The 18,525-nt window shown below is 47.0% G+C and overlaps 3 protein-coding genes across 3 annotated transcripts; all 3 read right to left on the reverse strand.

Moving 5' to 3' along the window:
- Positions 1-1,125: 1,125 nt before the first annotated feature.
- On the reverse strand, positions 1,126-7,845 carry FIESC28_02313 (uncharacterized protein; the record flags this gene model as incomplete). Its single annotated transcript, XM_031156463.1, has 9 exons — positions 1,126-1,278; positions 1,327-1,447; positions 2,042-2,272; positions 2,326-2,536; positions 2,608-2,635; positions 2,706-2,723; positions 3,089-3,092; positions 3,439-6,361; positions 6,426-7,845. 9 exons carry the CDS (start codon positions 7,843-7,845, stop codon positions 1,126-1,128), a joined length of 5,109 nt encoding a protein of 1,702 aa, XP_031019486.1.
- Positions 7,846-9,202: 1,357 nt separating this feature from the next.
- On the reverse strand, positions 9,203-10,069 carry FIESC28_02314 (uncharacterized protein; the record flags this gene model as incomplete). Its single annotated transcript, XM_031156464.1, has 1 exon — positions 9,203-10,069. The coding sequence occupies one exon, from the start codon at positions 10,067-10,069 to the stop codon at positions 9,203-9,205; it is 867 nt and encodes a 288-aa protein (XP_031019487.1).
- A 1,710-nt stretch (positions 10,070-11,779) lies between these two features.
- On the reverse strand, positions 11,780-13,716 carry FIESC28_02315 (uncharacterized protein; the record flags this gene model as incomplete). Its single annotated transcript, XM_031156465.1, has 4 exons — positions 11,780-12,723; positions 12,780-13,334; positions 13,387-13,565; positions 13,619-13,716. The coding sequence occupies 4 exons, from the start codon at positions 13,714-13,716 to the stop codon at positions 11,780-11,782; spliced, it is 1,776 nt and encodes a 591-aa protein (XP_031019488.1).
- Between the last annotated feature and the right edge of the window lie 4,809 nt (positions 13,717-18,525).

Consider the following 18,525-nt stretch of genomic DNA (forward strand, 5'->3'; position numbering starts at 1 on the left):
GTTGAAAGGCGATAGTCAATTCATCTTAGCTTTTTGCTCACATAGTTCAATCGTTGACCGTTCTTGCATTGACTCATCTGTTCAGCCGTTCGGTAGACTCAGATGCGCTACTCAATGGGAAAGTTCATTTTATCCGTTCGTTCAACCCTGCGACATTGTACAAGCATTAGCGTATTACTGCATTCGTCGCTGGAAAAACTCTCAGTCGAGGATACTGGGGTAGATAGATATCAGTGTCAGCCGTATGGTCACAGATAGTAGGGATCTCTGTAAGCTGCTTTCCTTATCTACAGATAAACGCGAAACCCTGTATAGAGTCTTTCACGGTTAAAAACAGCAGATACAGTACAAGTACTGCGCAGCCTGAAGGGTCATTGGGCGGCTGATTGCTTGCTGGTCCGTACCTTGTTTCCGGAGCTTCTGAGAGCGTACCGGGACTTGAGCTGGGAGGTGGATTTTGACCAGCTGATCTGATTTATCGTATTGCATCTTGAATATTCACATCTGTTAGGTGAACAGCTCAAGCCTTTTCCATCGATGATATCAGTTTTTTGGCCTGGTTCAAGCGCCTGTTATGGTTGTCAGCTCAGAACAACCCTGCACTCCCAGCCCATCTTACCTTTGCAGGGTAGTCAGCGACTCCAAAACTGAACTGTATCTGCACTCTTTCTTGTATCCTGTACAATTGGCGCAGTTGGCTCCTCCCGAGCATCGGACCTTGCGACGTTTGCATTTGTTGCAGGCTTGTGCTTTTCGGGATAGGGATAGCCTATATCGTGAGTCGCGTTGTGGGCTGCTCATCGTAGCTATCCTGAGTGAGTTCGCCTCAGAATTAAAAAGAGGTATGTGATTAGAAACATTTAATCGTGATAGAGGAGATAATTTATTGGTCATCAAAATATCAGTGAAGGAAATGTTGGCGGAGATGGTTTACTGAAGGTGAGGGGCTGGGTTTGTCTTGTACGTCTACCCACAAATGCTAACAGATCCTGAACGAAGCCGGTTCGGGTATCGGCTCTGCCATAAGTAGGAGGTTCGATAAAATACAAGAGAGCAAATAATAACAGAAACAATATTAGAAACGATCTTCTGTGGAAGCATAAGCGCTTGCGAAAGTACCTATACTTAGTTATCTATGGGATAGCATGTTCCGTTATGCCCAGCACCGACACGCTCATCTGTCCAGCCGAAGAAAGTTGTTCCCCACTCCTTGCACTTGCTCTTCCAATCAGCATCGTCAATCTCATCTCCATTGCAAGTCTCTCCATCAAATTTCGCCTTGATCTTGTCAGTTACGTCTCAATATACAATCAATTGAATACTCACGATATCCTTGTACTGCTCGCAGACTTTCTTAGTAACGTTGGGGTTTGTCAACCACCAAGCATCACTGGCATTCTTGATGTGCAGACAGCAGTTGTGCTTGCTGTCGTCCGCCGGCTCCTGACTTTTGAGACGAGTTAGTGAGGGTCTCGACGCGTGAGAATGGTTAAACAAACGCCTGGACAGCTCCGACAAGGAGAATTGAAAAGACAAGGGACTTGACGGTCAACATGGCGATTGTTGTGTAGATAATCAATGGAGATGTTGAATAGTACAAGAACCGTAGAGGTAAAATAGGTATTTAATACTCCAGATTAGACCTGTTATCCTAGTAATAACTCGGCAGTTATATCTTGTGCATTGGCCACTTACTAAGTATATCCTCCAATCGGGTCTAGTCCTGGTAGCTTCCATGATCTTGTCCCCATATTTCATTTTACTCAATGGTACTCTGGCAAACTCTATGACGTTGAAAGCTGCCCAGAGCTTTCTCCGCAGCCAGGCTACATCGGACTTGCTCACCGCCGCACCATATATCAAACGTCGTCTTCCGCCACAAAATTCAATGCATAAAGGACCGTTATCAATAGTTATTCAAGACACAGGCCTGACAAGCGAAGCCTTGTTCGTCAGTGTGGGAAATTCCATCAATATTCGAGGGTGGAAGACTTTTCGATGGATTCTGGACAGATGCATGGGGCTGGCTACCCGTACTCACTCATTGCTACATGAGAAAGCTGTTGAATCAGAACGGAACGCGTGTGGTGACATTTCAGGAGCATCGAATTTCTCAATCTTGTCAGACCAGGGGATCCCGTTTTGTGCTCCAAAGCTTTGGATGGTGATAGCAGCTGCCTTGTTTGCACGGACTACCGCACTCTTGATATCCCGCCTCCCCACAGTCTTCTGTCGAACATACTCCGAGGCGTAAGTTCCCGTGAATGTATCCCTGCGATGATAGTTAGAAATGACTCGCAAGTCCTATTGTAATGTAAGACGTACCCTGCACCAGTAGCGTCTTTGACCTTGACATTAAAGGCCGGACAATGACCGCTCCCATCCTGATTCGCATAGAATGCACCCTTGACTCCAAGCGTGATGACCACGTTAGTCACGCCAAGCAACAGGAACTCTTTGGCAACGATAGGCCAGGTGTTCTGATCGACTTCGTCTCTGTCCCTTCTAGACATGATGGCAGCCTCTGACTCGTTGACTAACAAATGTGTCCATGCATGTTACATGAGCCATCTTCTTTGTTCTCTAATTGAGGGGTAATAAACTCACCGGTCTTGTTTCTTTGTTCGCTGACGCGCTGGGCTGTACACGTCTCTGAAAACCCCATATTCTCATCGTTTCTTTGTACATTCCGCACATAAGCTTACCGGTGCGAAGTCAGGACTCTAAGAACATTACACCATCAAAGGACAATATGGACCATACCTGTCCGTCCAGTATGGTAACTCCTCAACTGCCTTGCCATAGCTATCGTTTCAGATATACGGTGGCCAAGATGTTCCAGCCCTAGCTATCTTTAGAACTTGTTTTTTATTACAGAATGCATACTGCCTAATAATAAGGTTTCCATCTTGAGTTACACTTTTCAAGCACTATCACTCCTATACTCACATGGGTAGAACACTGTCAGTAAAAATTAAATTCACCCCAAGTTAATATTATCAGCAGTAAAAGCTATTATCAGCGCCTTTCTAGGGGACGGTAGTACTGGCCTTTTACAAGTTCTCGACTGCAGTAATTCCAAACTTACACAGCTATTAAGAAGTAGGTGAGCAATAATCTCTTTTGCTCCTCGTTTGTTCTAGATCTAGCATTGTCTTGCTTGATATCTCTTCCTGCCCGGCGCCATGATAGATTGGGTTAGTCAGCGGGATCAACCGACGGAAAGAGCGAGTTTCTTTGAGCTAAGTCGTTTCGGGCTAGCGTGGGACTGGCATGCCTCTTATCGATAAGCGAGACTACAAAACTTTGCTAATTTGGACTCGGTGCCACGGTGAGTGAACGAAATGAGGTATTCCTCTATGTAACTCAATAACAGCCTCCCTGTGTGGCGTCAACGGTCCCTCCCAGAAACTTAATTAGACTCCATAATGTACATACGGCACCCAAAGAGGTGTTCTGGCGACCTTATCATCGCACAAGACGACATCCCGCTCACCTCTAAGCTCAGCTCTTGCCCTTTCGTCAACTAGCCACTTATCCCTCAGAATATAGGTAGCTTGACGCAGTGCTTCAGCGATAGATCTGTCATGGAATCCTCTCTGGCCCAGAACCTTGTATATGATCCCCGCCATGTCCACGCACAAAGCATCATCCACCTCCCAAAGCGTTCCAATGACATGTCGGAATCCCGATAATTGAAAGGCGCTCGTAAGATTGAGACTCTCATCGGCTAGCTTTTCGTCTAAGCTATCACCCGTCTTACAAGCGTAGAGGTAAGCGAGGAACGGTGCGCTAGAGCGAAGATTGGTATCAAGTAGGCTCCCTACTGTGAGAGGGTGATCTTGCCAGTCTTCGAGGTAGAGGAGGCTATTCAATGGGTCGGATTTCGTGCTACCGTGACCTGCGAAATGAAATACATGGCATTCCTGGAGGGCTGCTATTGTCTCGGCTTTCCGTGGTTGCGGACGTTGTACTGGAAGTCCTGCCAAATGACACATCGACTCGACGACTTTGACCTCTGCATCTGGGTATTGTAACGAGCTCTGTCCTTTGGTCTTGTTCATGGCCATAACAACAACATGACTCGTGGAACTGAGATCGGTCTTTTCGTTACGTGCCTGACGAGTATCGATAATGGCTTTGATTGAAGACGCGTAGGACGATATCACTCTATCCAGTGTAGTGCTGCCCCCAGAATCTAGGTGATAGCCGGCTGCATGGAAAGGGAATTTGTTTAGCGGTCCTGTAGGAATCCACCACATTCGAGGCAAGTTCGCTTCCGGTGAGGGTCTATTAAGACCAAGAGCTTTCAAAACCGGCTCCACTACAGCATCCCAGAGCCACTCCAGTGTTTCGAGAGAATGGAGACTCTGAGATCGTTGAGAGATCTCATCCTTGGATAGCCTTGGGAGGAGCAAAGCTCGAAAACCAGTTTTCTCAACGAGAAGGGCGTCGCATCTATGGGAGCTCACATTGATCATGACAATGGGACCTTCCTCAGCAGCGGCACGCATTTCGGCGTCAGCAGCTGGTAGAAGAAACCGCTCGTGACCAGGAATTGCCCGAAACTCGTTCAAGACGCTCACCATCTGTCGACTAGCCCAGTGACGGCTGTCCGTCCCAAGACTTTGGGATGGACCAAATGTTGTATTGGTAGTCATCATGCCATCTGTTACGGCTGGTAAGTCAAGCACAGTACGGAGTTCGTAGAAAGACTTGACCAAGTCAGGATGCTCCTCACGAATGGAGGAAAGATCGGTCCGTAGGTCACGGAGCGAGCCAGCTAACAGGCCACGTCCAGATTCGAGAAGTTGAATAGCAGCAGAAGCTCCTTGTCCTGTGTGTAGAGCCACAGCGGCCGCATCAGAGGCGAGACCTGAGATCTGAGAAAGAATGACTTTCTTATCAGTGGACGCTAGTGAGTTGGGGGCCGATAGAGGGATCAAGTCGATAGTTGTTTTCGCGATTTCGTAAGCTCGTTGACCCCGACGAAGAATCTCTGGGGTCGAGAGAAGGTACCGACCGGCGAAGATACGATAGGTAGGAAGAGAAACTGGGGACATCAAGGCCTCTTCGTAACAGCGCATGGACTCCACTTTGTCTTCTTCCAAGCCGGTATGGAGAAAACGAGAGTCCAGGTGGTGTCCCAAATTATTGAGTAATCCTGCTCTACCAGGATAGTCATCAGAAGTCGCCTCCACTGCTTCTCTGGCTGTCATTGTGGCCCCTTCCAAGTCATCTAACTCATTCGTGTTCATGTATCGGTGATCTAGAGAGCGGCTGAGGTTAAACAACCATGCCGCTCTCTCGGAGTAGCCTACATCAACCATCTTAACAGCTTCTTCGCCCACATTAATGGACTCGTCTAGGTCCTTTATGTCGTTGGTCTTCAGGAATCGGCTGGTGAGTTGGACGCCGAGGTTGCTCATCAAGTTGGGTCGCTCAGAATGGCCGTCGGGACATGCTTCAATTGCCTCACGGGCAGTGCGAATGGCCTCGTCAAGGTCAGCCATACCCGCATCCAAGTCTGGGGATCGACTGAATCGATAGTAAAGATGAGCACTGAAGTTGTTCAATCGCAAGAACCGATTAGCATTACCACCAGATGTGGCTTTGACCGATCCTCTAGAAGCATCAATGGCCTCATGAAGATCTGCTATTGCGCCAAACTGCTGATATCGCGTGCACAAGACCACCGCAAGGGTACTCAATTGTGCTGCCCGCTCCGGATGCTTATCGGAGGTTATATCAACAACCTTTCTTGCGAGACTGATGGCCTCTTCTAAGGCTTCCGTCGAACCTGTGCGTGAGAACTGGGTACTGAGTTGCAAAGCAAGGTTATGCAGTAGTATTGGCCGGTCCCGATGGCCTTCCACTGTGGATTCAAGAGCCTTCCTGGCCACCTCAACAGATTCATCCAAGTCTTGCATCTCTCCAACGCTTGCGAAACGTCTTCCTAATTGAAGGCTGAGATTCTTCAGGTATCTAGCCCGGTTTGAGTTCTTGACGGCAGTCAATTCGACTGCTCTTTTGGCGACTACAACAGACTCTTCCAGATCCGCCACGCTTCCTCGTGCTGCGTATCTATCGCCCAACCGTACACTGAGGGAGTTCAGAAAGACCCCGATATCTGGACTGCCATTGGGAGTAGTTTTGATAGCATCTCGAATCACCCGTACGGCCTCTTCAAGGTCCGTCACTTCTCCTAAAGCTGCGTATCGGTCGCCAAGCAAAACGCAGAGGTTGTTCAATCGTGTGGCACGTTCTGGATCACGATCAGGAGTTATTCCAATTGCTTGTCGGCTAACATGGATAGCCTCTTCCAAGTCTTCAAGGTTTCCTTGAGCAGTATGTCGAGCTCCTAAGCAAGCTGCTAGTGTCGAGCCACTCAGCCTGATCAGGATGGTCTTCGGCACCCAGTGTACCGGCTCCCATGGCGATGTCAATAGATTCCTCGATATCGCTCTCTTTACCCAAATGAGAGAAACGGTCGTTCAGCTGCTTGCTCAGGTTGATAAGCCGTGTTGGTCTGTCAGCATGATCTTCTGGAGTTCCTTTGATAATCTCTCTTGAGGTGTTGATGGCATTTTCTAGGTCCGTAATAGCTCCAGTACAGGAGAAGCGCTCCCTCAAATGCACGCTGAGAGTGCTCATATAATCCAGACGGCATGGGTCATCGGAAGAGGTTTCCTCGATTGCTTGTTTTGCAACTCCAACTGCTTCGTCCAGGTCTGCGGGGACACCACATTGAGAGAATCGGTCACCTAAGTATATACTGAGAGAATTCAGCATTGGTCCTAAATCGGGTACTTCTTCTGGATCCTTGGTCGTGGCTAGTGAAAGTGCCATTCTTGCAAGGGTGATAGCTTCGTCTATATCTCGAGTCTCAGCCAGTATTGAAAATCGGGCGGCCAGCAACGAACCGAGACTCTCGAACAACTCTCTCTCCAAGTCGAGACCAGTGGCTATCCTTGAAGCACTCCTCGTGCTTGAAATTGCTATTTCAAGGTCGGTTAACTTTTGAGTGTTCGAGAACCGGTGGGCGAGAAGGGCTGCTAGTTGGTGTGCATACTCGCGCATATCTGGATCATCGGAGCCCGTTAAATCGATGGCTTCCTTGATGCCCTCAACCGCGTCATCCAAATCTGATATGTCCGCCGTGATCGAGAATCGTCTGTCAAGTCGAAGAGCAAGATTTTGCAAGAGCACTGGCCGGTCAGGATCCTCCTTTGGAACGATTTTAATAACTTCCTTGGCCAGATCAATGGCCTCGTCCAGATCAGAAACTGACTCCGTATGCATAAATCGAGTATAGAGAAAGGCCCCAAGGCTGTTCAGCCACTCCATCCGATGTGGACTAGTCCTACTAGGTGGATGATCAATGGACAGCCTGGTGTTGGCGATGGCCTCGTTGAGATCGCGAATTTCTTTCGTCATAAGGAATCGGTCATTCAATAAGAGGGAAACCTCGTACAGACGCTCAGAATATTTAGGATTTTTAGCAACAGTCTCATGAACCGCCTGTTGTGCAACGACGATTGCCTCATCCAGGATATCCATATCACCTGTCCTTGAGAACTTGTTACCTAAAAGGTGTCCAAGAAAGCTCAGACATTCTGCCCTATCATGGTCGAGGTATGAGAGACATTTTGTAGCTTGCTTGGCCAAGTCAATCGCGTCGTCTTGATCTACGTCCTCCTCAGTCACGGAGTAACGGTCGTTTAACAGAGTTGCAAGATCATATAGCCGCCCAGCTCGGTCGAGGCGGTCGTCAGCAGTGAGACCAAGATGTTCTCGTGCCTCCGAGATACGAATATCAAGCTGTAGCATTTCTGACTCGTCCATAGTGGTAGATAGTGCTTCTCAGTGTTTTGAACTAGGAAGAGATGGTTGCTGCGGTATTTGTTTGGTTGGGTATGGTCAACATTGGAACAAATCAGGCTGGAAATTTACAGGTTGCTGCCTACAGCGGAATTGCTGACATGCCAAGACTGATCACTAGCAAATTCAGTTGTCGCCCAACCAAAGACAACCCTTGTCAGGGTTGCTGACTGCATAAGTATCGCCAACCAAGCAGATACGTACTGAATCAGACTCAGGCCTGAACCGTACGTGTTGGCATGCTAGGCATGCTCCGCCGCGAAATACCGGCGAGTTAAAGAAATCTTGTTGGTTAATTGTCGCGGAGACAGCGCGGATATTTCTCATTGAGCAATCAATGATATGCTAAACGAATATCGCATCTTATTATTTGCTCCGCATCTCCTTTGTACATATAAACGAGACCAAGCTAGTTCCCGCACTTTAGAGCCACAAGTCTGAGAAAATATATTTTAGCGGGAACTCAACGCAAGAAACTTCTATCACCACCAATATCCATTCTACAATCAATCTGCTCCACTTTCCATTATACCGGACCATGACAGTAACTAAGTCAGATGTCGATGATCCCAGTCACAAACCGCGGTTTACTTATGCTGAAGTACCTCTAGAAAATGACTATATCCGTCTAGTATCTTTTGCAAGCTGGTCAGAGGATGTCGCAGATACTAAACAGAGACTGAGAATTTTTGCCAGGTTGACAAGCTACCATGCACTTTCCTACAGATGGGGGGCGCCCATTATCGAAGCTCACCCAGACTCAACGGCCGGTGAGAAATGTGCGTTCCTTCCCCCTTTTTAGGGTTTGCAGTAGATCTAATAATATGATGTCTGCATTGCGCACTTAACAAAACGATGGTTTTCATCACGAGGTACGTTAATTCGGATTTTGATAAATCTGCCTCGCCCAAAGTCTCACAGGGTGTCGAATTTTGTCCTTACTAAAGTATGTACACTGATTTCTTAGGATAATCGGCCTTCAGGCAGTCGTTAAACTTAGCAAAAGAACTCTGAGAAGATGTTGTCTGAAAGCTACCAATCCGGTACAAAACACGGGGTCGGTCCAAAGGTTCGTAGAGGACAAGTCCCGACACAATTCCTTCGGAGCGGTGGCTCATAGCACACTCTTGATGCAAAAGTGGAAGTACAAATACAGAGCCAGTGGCAGCTTTTGATAAGATCCTAGTCCTTGAGATTCCACTCGAAACCCCATCTTGACTGGCCGCGGTAGAGTCGAGGTGAGAAACGACCTTGTTTCTATTTTCGTCCTCTTCGTCCCAGAAAATAATTCCTGACTCCAAGTCCTTGGCTGATATATTATTCATGTCGAAGTACCCATGTCTCCCTTTCCGCAATTGACGAGATGACCATAAATCGTGATGGCGCCACCATGTAGAATTCCGAGTGGATTACCCTTGTCGGCTAGGGATAGTTTGACATCGGCGACAATGCTGCATTGATGAGTGGTGACTGTTTGTGCCAACTTCGACCACCCGGTTGGTTTCAAATGGTCGTTAAGGTCGAAGGGACCATCTATTGACATCCAGCTCCATGAAGGCGCTTTATAGTCATTTGATCGCGATGTCTTGCCCCCAAAGAAGCGGTACCACAAGAGCGCCTGAGGTAAATGGGACTGCCACATGCCAGCCACGTATTCCTTTTGAATCTGGTGAGCTTGGCCAAACATCTTAGGCATACCTGAGAAAGCAATTATCCGGTCCTTGGATTCTCTAGTCAGTCCCGTACCAGCATACTGCTTGATAAGATCCCACCAGAGGCTTTGTGAAAGGGTTGAATTTTCCCCGGAATAGGTGTCTTTCATCGAGTAAGCATCTCTGACGTAGTCCTGGTAGGTTGTACCCTCAATGCCATGTGGGAGCATCTCACACGCTAGCATCTGGCGGCAATGCCACCAGAGCTGCATACGTCCGAACACCAGAGACCGTTTTGAAAGATACCATTCCTGGAAGACCCATCCCCGCTTGCGCAAGGGAGATTCTTTGACGTCAAGTTCATAAGATTTATCGCAGACCAGGCGGACCTTTACCAAACTGCCGTCGAATCCTTTGAGAGTGATGTAGGCGGGTAATATGAGGTCGGTATCGCGGGAGCCAAAGCTGGCTTCCGTGGGGCTCGCTGACCCTTCCATGCAAATGTTCAACTCGCAGTTGCCATATACAGAGCCCATCTCGGCTGCTTGGTCGTTCCAATCTTCTTCCGAATCTTGGATGATGCATAAAGAATCGATCCAGATATAAGAGAACCCTAGATCCAAACAAGCTAAGATAGCTTCTTGGAACGTTTTTGGAAGATCTGATGTAGATATATGTCTCTATAGGGCACTTTCGTTTTGTTTAGTCAACGTTAGCGGGTTTTCACCACCCCAACGATGAGATGGAGCAACATGGTTCACTTGATATGCTATTGGTAGATCTCTGGGAAGGATGAGCTGCAAGATATTTGAGTCCAGGATACGTATCAACCTTTTTGGTCGAAAGTCACTATCTCTTGACTTGCAGTGAACGTGATCCTGCTAGCAGTTTTTGATCCAGTTGGACGCCAGAACGCTCATTTATGAAGCATGGAAACGGGGATTCTTTGGTGGCTGGTCGCAAGTGGTTTCTGTCTGCATTAACGAACCGCTGAAGTAGAGAATATAGGATTACTGACCCGTATCTTGCGAGGCAATAAGGCTCAGGTCACAAGGAAGCCCATCATAAATGTCGATCCGTTTATGATTCAATCGAATTTGTAGTGCAAGTTTCTTGTAATTGCCGTCCGGTAGGCCCCATCTTGTTCCATCAAAAGCAACCTGAATCCCTAACACCAGTTGTTCTGGCAACTTTGAGACTGAAGTGGGCCCCATGGTGTATGCAAGCCATCTGCAAATGTAGCATTGGCTCTGAGCCGCTAAGAAGTCTTCTCGGGAAGGCGAACCGCTCTTTAGACCATCTAAGTTGTGTAACAAAAATCCCTCTGCTAGGACGTCGTTGCAAGAGGAGCAAAGTGTCAGATTACTGCACAGGGATGGCATCATCGAATGGGGCAGGGGATCACTGGTGCTCGTGGATCATGAACGTGCGATTTTCGAGTGAAAAGTTGGCATAGGGATCTTTTCGCTAATGCAAAGGACCACCCGACTTATAGTAACTTGATGTTGCAAGGATCATTTAATCGCTCAAGTTTATGACCCAGACCTAGTCACACCATCTGCTAAACCTTTCTTACTGCATTGCACTCTTGCCGCTTCATTCGGGATACAGTTCACTCAAACACCGGATTCGATAGTCGATTAATCTAGAGGTCATGCTCCCTAAGTTGTTTTTGGTGTATCCACACTCGACTTTTGGCATCCTTCAAATATAGTAACATTAATTGACCTTTAAATTATTATCAATCGTTCCTATCTCAGTGTCAGTATCGGGAGTTCTTTTGGTATCGCTGAACAAAGCGGTGATGTTGCAATTTCTTGCCTTTACGCCGGTGTTATACTCAACGGTTCTTGACAGGACATCAGATCAATGCTATTTCACAAACCCTCTGGTAATCCGTCCGCGTCTTACTACCCCGCCTTGCAAGTTGCTCGGACCTGAATTAATGAGTGAGTAATGGCTTCTGAGGGCTACAAAACACACTGCAGAAATGAGCGCGGTGCTCTGACTAGTCTAGTGACTGCATGTTATGCGTTGTCAAAGGGGTTACAAATATGGAGCCGCTTCCCGTTTCGTTGATGATAGGGTCAACCTGCCCCGGCGAAGATCAAGTCGTGGTAAAGTGCTAGGTAATCGATCTCAGGTTTGTGAGGGGCTAATTAAGTCAGTCAAGAATGGGATTTAGTCCTGTTTATAGATAGGATTGCAGCATGACGTTTTAACCAGCCAATCGTTCCAGCACACGTTTATGCGGTCCCAGGTCTGTCAGCCTCTTTTCGTCTCTTGGCAAGTTCCCTGCACTCATTGACGATTGCCGCCCAGTGGAGCCTTCCTTCGTGTGCCATTTGTCGGACTTGACCCTTCCATTGTCCCAGTCTCCCCCGGGTAGTGACATAATACAACGCAAAAAGAGTCACAATGCCAGCGACAGAGAGCACAGCCCACCAGAACAGTGCGTCGTAGATTCCAGACAGCGGCTCAGTGTTCATAGATAGAATGGCTGCAAGAAGGCTTGGAGGTACGAATGAGGAAGCCAACACTGTTAACTTCGATGTGTTTCGTGCATCTTCGAGGCCGATCGCGGAATTGACAACAGCACCGAGATTGGTCACTCGCTGTTCCGCGCTATTCAAATACGATAAAATAGACTCAAAGTCCTCTTTGAAAGTCATATCTGTTTCAGAACTTTTTCTCTGCTTCTGGAAATTCTCAACTTGACGCATATTCCTTTTGAATGTATCGATAGACTGAAAAGTCCATCGCCGCCAGAAATGCAATTTCTGCAGGCTTTGCTCGCGACTGTCTGAATCCGGGAAGAACCCAGGGTTTCCGATACCCCAGTCAATTTGATTGAGGCGAGTGTTGATGAAATCAGTAAAGATAAGCCACTCAGCACAGAATAGTCGTAGCATGGCCTCAAATGGTTTCCTGCATGGGGAGGATTCACCTGACGACTGGCATACTGGAGTATGTTGAGCCCAGAAAATGAAATCATTGAACAGGCTGGCCTGCAGATCTTCGGGCCTATCATTTGCCTCTCCTGGCTTCGGACGCCGCAACGACGGTGGGATATGCGAAAGATCCTCTCTTAGTCCTCGATCGGAAGGAAACTCTGGGAAAGGATACCAACTCGCATATCCCCGCCAAAGAGGGTACCCAGCTCTTAACGTCGGGTCCAAGAGAATCACACCTATCAAAACCGAAGTCAACCAACAGAGTCATTTGTGCCTAGTGGATGGGACTCACCAATGCTAGATTGCCGCCAGAAAGCCATGCGACTGCGTATGTGTCCGACCCTTCCATTAACAACTCTTTTGGGTTGCGTTCGTACATCCTTATCCCAGAATATCTCATTGTTGTCGGCATCCATACGCCGAAAGACATTCCACTGGTCGATTTCCTTCTTTGCATCGTCGAATTCTTCTTGGTCAGAGAAGTACCGGGACCGGATCAGACGGAGCTGAAACCAGTCTCGTTTCCTCGCGTCAAGATCAAGTATTGGTGGTTCTCGCCAACGGTCTCTTACATTGTTCCATGCGTAATCAATAATATGCGCACGGAAAAATCGAGGGTCGATACCGAAAGTTGATCCCAATATCTCAATAACCTCGGATGACAGGTCTTCGACTACAAAGAGATTGAAATGGGCTGCGATATTGCTAGCTTTAACACTCTCAGCCTTTCGCAAGAGACTCTCAGCGTTGAGAATGGGGTCAGAATCTGTTACTTCCCCGTCATGATATTGCAATAAAGTGACGTTGACTCGTTGTGACCGCTGCCTTTGCGTTTCCCTCTTGTCCGCTTGACGGGGTCAGTCACCAACGGTCCACTGCGGATTATCGATAATACTTACTGATGCCATTCTGCACGTATGTATACCGTTTTGTATCAAGCAAATCGATTTCTCCTGGAAATATCTGCCATCTCGTTGGTATCGTTCCGACTCCCATGAAGTCTGCCAAAAGCTCAAGTTGTGGCCACATTGGGATGAGATTTTTGACGTGTTCCAGATATCTCCCTCCTACATCATCGCTAAATTTATTAAATCACTTTTAAAGTATGAAGTAGGATAGATTGTTACTTACCTTTCCCAACAGTCGTCGTTGTCTTTAAGCTTCTGAATCACTTCGTGTCTAACGTCATCCTGATATGCATCGCCAAGCTGACAATCAGTCAAACGCATGATGTCAAGTGAAGGATAGTGCTCTGAAATGCCGACTTATGACAACTATTAGTGATAATATTTGATTTTTTCTTCTCCATGCCCAATTGAACATCTCCGATTTATACTGCGTATGTGAGATTAGATTCGGGGCTCAGACAATTGGCCATGGTAAGGGACCAATGGTGATGAGGTCAATCAAACTTAGCAAAACAGTAAACCCAGTGCCTCTGCCGATCTATCAAAAATTGGAACTGACAATGCAGATCTATCACCAGTCGTCGTCAAGGCTTTCAAGGTTTTGATTTGGATGGATAAGTTAAGCTGCATACCAGATCAGCCTCACTTAGGCCTATGGGTCAGCTTAATGGCTCTACAGAGTGGCAAATATCCCCGTCTGATACACAACACTTCGCTACCGAGAGAACCAGGATCTTTGCTCTTTCAGCTCATGTCATCATTGGAATAGTGATCCGCATTGAAACCAACTGACGTAGTAGACCAGGTTATCCTTACTCTGTCTGCGGTGGCTTAGGCAGGGTTTTCTGTCATAAGATCATAGCGTACATAAAGCCCGTACCCGACGCTAGAGGATCTGCATCGCAGCGGGCCGAGGTAGACAAGGAACTCAATTTTGCAAGGTAGCGCCGGTCAAATTGCATGATCTGAGGTTTCGGCTGCTAGTTTAGGCGACATCGGCAGGTAACGCTCTTAGGTCGCACAGCCTTACGGCAATGGGCAGCTACAGTCTGTTGCTTAACTCTTGCTAGAGGTGGAGCCTCTACAGCTAGTCAGCGAATCTATAAGCAGTAGAAGCATATCTTACAAATACCTCTCAAACATTTTGCTTGTCGTATTGCAGACAACATGCCATGTCGGGCGGCCTACACACGTGTGGGTGTGTCTTGGTGGGGAAAAGGGACATTTTTCGGTCGCGAGGGCGGTCATCCGGGCAGTACCAGCGACGGAGTGGTCACGTCCATGCAACAAGAAATTGCCAACCAAGTGCCATTGCGTGGCTGGCTGTGAAGGGCAGTAAGGAGCCAAATAGTGAAAACTGCATTCTGTGCAGTCAGACGGAAACCATTTCCCAAGAGCCGGGCGCCTATCTACCCGGACATCCTGACGCCATGCAGATACGAGTCACCTTTGGCTGTCCTTAGCACACTCATGCATCATGAAATGACAGGCGCTTTGATAGGTAGGTCACAGCAACACTGCACATCAATGCTGCTAACCTAAACGGGAAGCTTTGCGATTGGTTACATCCATTTGATAATACTCTGGCAACCACTGCGCAGGCGACCCTTACAAAGTGGAGTGCTACGGCCATGCGGTATGCGGCATGGTAACTTGGCCTCTATGGGCCGACCATCTAGGCTTTAGTGTTTAGATAAACGACACAGTAATAAGAAGAGTATGAGAGACTAGTTCAAATTATCTGCATTAAAGAATGTTTACAGGTCTCATTTTCTGTCGATGTATTACTATCGCTTTGACGAGGAGATGGTTAGCCAACTTTGTCTTAGCACGAGGCCGACCTCGCTCGATGGGACTTTAACGGCTTGGCTCAAAGTGGCTAGGCTACTTATCTCTTTTCAAATCCATCAGCGTGGTCGGTAATCGCCCAGATCCGAGCTTATCAGCACGTGAGCAGAAGAGACCAGGAAGGGTATCCCTGCTGCTGTCGTTTGCGTTGAACCGGGCTTGCAAACAGACGATCAAGGGGGTCCCCCTGCTTCTCGCTTAGATATGATTGGGTTAAGAAGAATTAAGATCAGAGCTATAGCTCTCCACTCTTGGAAAATATCGTTGCTTGGATAACCGCAAATCGAGGACTTTATGCTCCAGGGTAAGCGCGCTGACAATAAGCATCCATAGTGGTGATTTTAAACTACCACTATGTGAGTATTGGTATCTGATCTTGGCTTACTTGAAGTTCTCTTCGATAGGAAATCTGAAGACCTAACGTCACCACAGAGGATGCGAAGCGCGACTCGGTGCAAATTGATCGAGCTGATTTTCAGGCAAACATGTCGTTGAGTCAAGACCCTGAGAATGGAGGAACGAAACATTTCACTTCCATAGAACGGGTTAGCAATGCAGGGAGAGCTGGTTTCTCCAAGACGATTGGTGCGTGTCTCAAACAGCCATCTTCTAGATTCCAGGCACCATCAAGAGGTTGGTCTCCACCAGGCCACATTCAATAATCCCAGCGCAAAATCGATAATTTACAAATCTAGGTTGAAACGATCCACGCTATGATTTCTGTAGAAGAAATTAATTGATAGAATAGGAGAAAAGAGTTATCACTTTAAAATTGGGGAAACGTTCATTTGTGCTTTGCCGATCTCTCTCATTCCATCCTCTTTCCCAGATCGGTGTTAATACCATCAAGATCTCACAGCAAGTCCTCCAGCTTTTGGCGCTTTGCCATCTTGCTGCTGCTTCGTTGTTTGGTTGAGATACCTGGCTATCCTCGCAATTATATTCAATAGCCAAATACCAGATCGTCAGTCCATCAATACAGACTACCGATCTACAAATTGAAACCTAGTCCCCGCTAGAGAATGGACCTATATCTATGACTCTATGACTTCTATTAAAATCCTCCTCCATTTGACAAATCCAGCGAATCTGCTGGCGAGCATTCTTCCTCAGTTCTATTCCCAGTTGTGCCAAATCCCAGCGTATTCTAAACATGGCCTCATCATCCCCATAGTCCACCTTCGCTTCTGTACTGTCTCGCCCTCCTGTGTCTATAAGATCCGGATATAGTGATTGCAACGCACCGGATGGCGTTGATGCTGTTAGAGCAACCCTGCTCCGTCGTGTAGTTAACGAGCCTGGGTAGTCCCTGGCACGAGAACGAACTCTGCGTGTCAATGCGCTGTTGTGGCCTGTGACGTTATTCGTGGTGTCTCGTTTTCTTTTATGCCGATTAGGTGACGGGGTACTGGTTGTTCTGTGTATGCCGGAAGATTTTGAAGGTTCTGTGTGCTGGTGAAATCCATGCGTAGTAGGCGGAGAAATCTTGGTCTTGGGGATCGATGCTGTTGATAAGCGTGGACCCATTTGCGACTGGTTGTGGGGGGCTTGGCTTTTTGTCATTTCAGAGTCTCCGATTGCCTATATATTCAGACTGTGCTTCCAAAATGATCTTGTTTGCATCTAACGGACTTGTGTAGGGATGGATTTCTATCTACTGTAGATCTGATAGTGGCCAAAGTAAGTTGTGAATTGCATTGAAAATCTGTGGAAGTGGTATGATGGCCCTTTCTGATATATTATTTGGCTGTCTCAATTGTATAAGAACAATTCAGTTTTTCCATCACTAAACAGTAAGCACGGGACTTGCAGTAACTTGCCTTTGGATGTCATCCGTTGTCATAAGGGCGGTCTCGAACTTCAGCACATATGTAAGGCAACCTCTTCATGACCTGCCGTCCGAAAAACAGCGGCATCTAGGCTTTGGTCGCAAGGGTTGCAAACGTGTGGTTGGTCCGGATATAGCCTTTTGTGGCTCAGCCTTTTTCTTTTTATTCCAGAAGGGTGTCATAAGTCATGGTGAATATTGAATGATTGTTGATTCTAGACTGGTCCAAGGCGCCAATGGATGCTCCTCACGATATGATTGGCTGGCGTCTTCTTCCGGGTCTCAGCCACCCGGAGCATTTAAACCTGGCTCTAGAATGGGGCTTGCGACCTTGAACTTTAAAGTCTTGCCTAAAGCAGTAAGCCGGTCAACGGAACGGAAGTACATAATTACGGTTGAAAAGACAGTAGGGTATGTAAGCTTGTGGGCACAGGACAGTCATAAGTTCATCATTGAGACAGCTGTTTAACACCGCCGGCGAGCCGAAAAAGCACTAAACTTGCACAAGAAACGACCATAGCTATGATGCTGCGTAGAATGGATATCATACGAACCAGATAGAAGAAGGTCCAGCGATAGGTGCAAAAGTCAAACGTTCCAAAAGTAAGATTAGTAAGACGCTGTGTCAAACAATGGCGACCTAAAGGTAAAAAAGAAACTAGATTCAAGAGCTTTGCTAAGCGACATAACACTTAGTAAGGTAGTTCCTCCTCGGCACGGTGTTATGCCTCGTAGCAATGTATATATCTCTGCGGAACCAGGCTTTGGATACTCATTGTTGAGTCTTATCTGTATCTGTCTCGGAGAGGATAAGAGTGTTTAGTGATGCCAGTAGCAATGCGACGGTAATATTCTCCCTGCAAAGAATAACATCGACGACGCGATTGTATTTGTTAAACCCGACTATCGAGCTGCCACTGCAGTCCTTAGAAGCAAACTACTGAAATTCCAAGACAAAGGATGTGCTATTCCAGGACTCCTATTTATCCACGAATCAGAGATTTATAATCGATATGCCTCACTATATAGATATGTTGGACAATGTACTGCAGTCGAATAAGAAAAGAGATGACATCCCAGAGTCTTCTAAGGCACATGTTTTAAAGGGTCGATTAGCCCAGGCTATCTACAGAAGCTTCACAACAACACGTCGACATCATCTTTAGAGTGTGCAGTGGAGATATCTGGAAGAATGAACGTTCGCTACCTAGTCGTTACTCAATTGGATTATTGCGAATCGCTCCAACCAAATACTTACTAGCACCCCTAGACATATTCATCTACTTGCATGCTTGATACTAATATATGAAATATCCACCAGTTGGAGAGAATGTTGCAGAGGATCATAGTGGTTGATGGACAGAAGTTTACCGGTCCTCCAATAGTGGAGATGGCGTCATTATTCTATTTGCTAACACTATTACTACTTGGCTTGCGAAACCATGTACCCTATT

This window comes from Fusarium coffeatum, assembly GCF_003316985.1.
Source record: "Fusarium coffeatum strain FIESC_28 chromosome Unknown BRIP53273_contig_50, whole genome shotgun sequence".
NCBI lineage: Eukaryota > Fungi > Ascomycota > Sordariomycetes > Hypocreales > Nectriaceae > Fusarium > Fusarium coffeatum.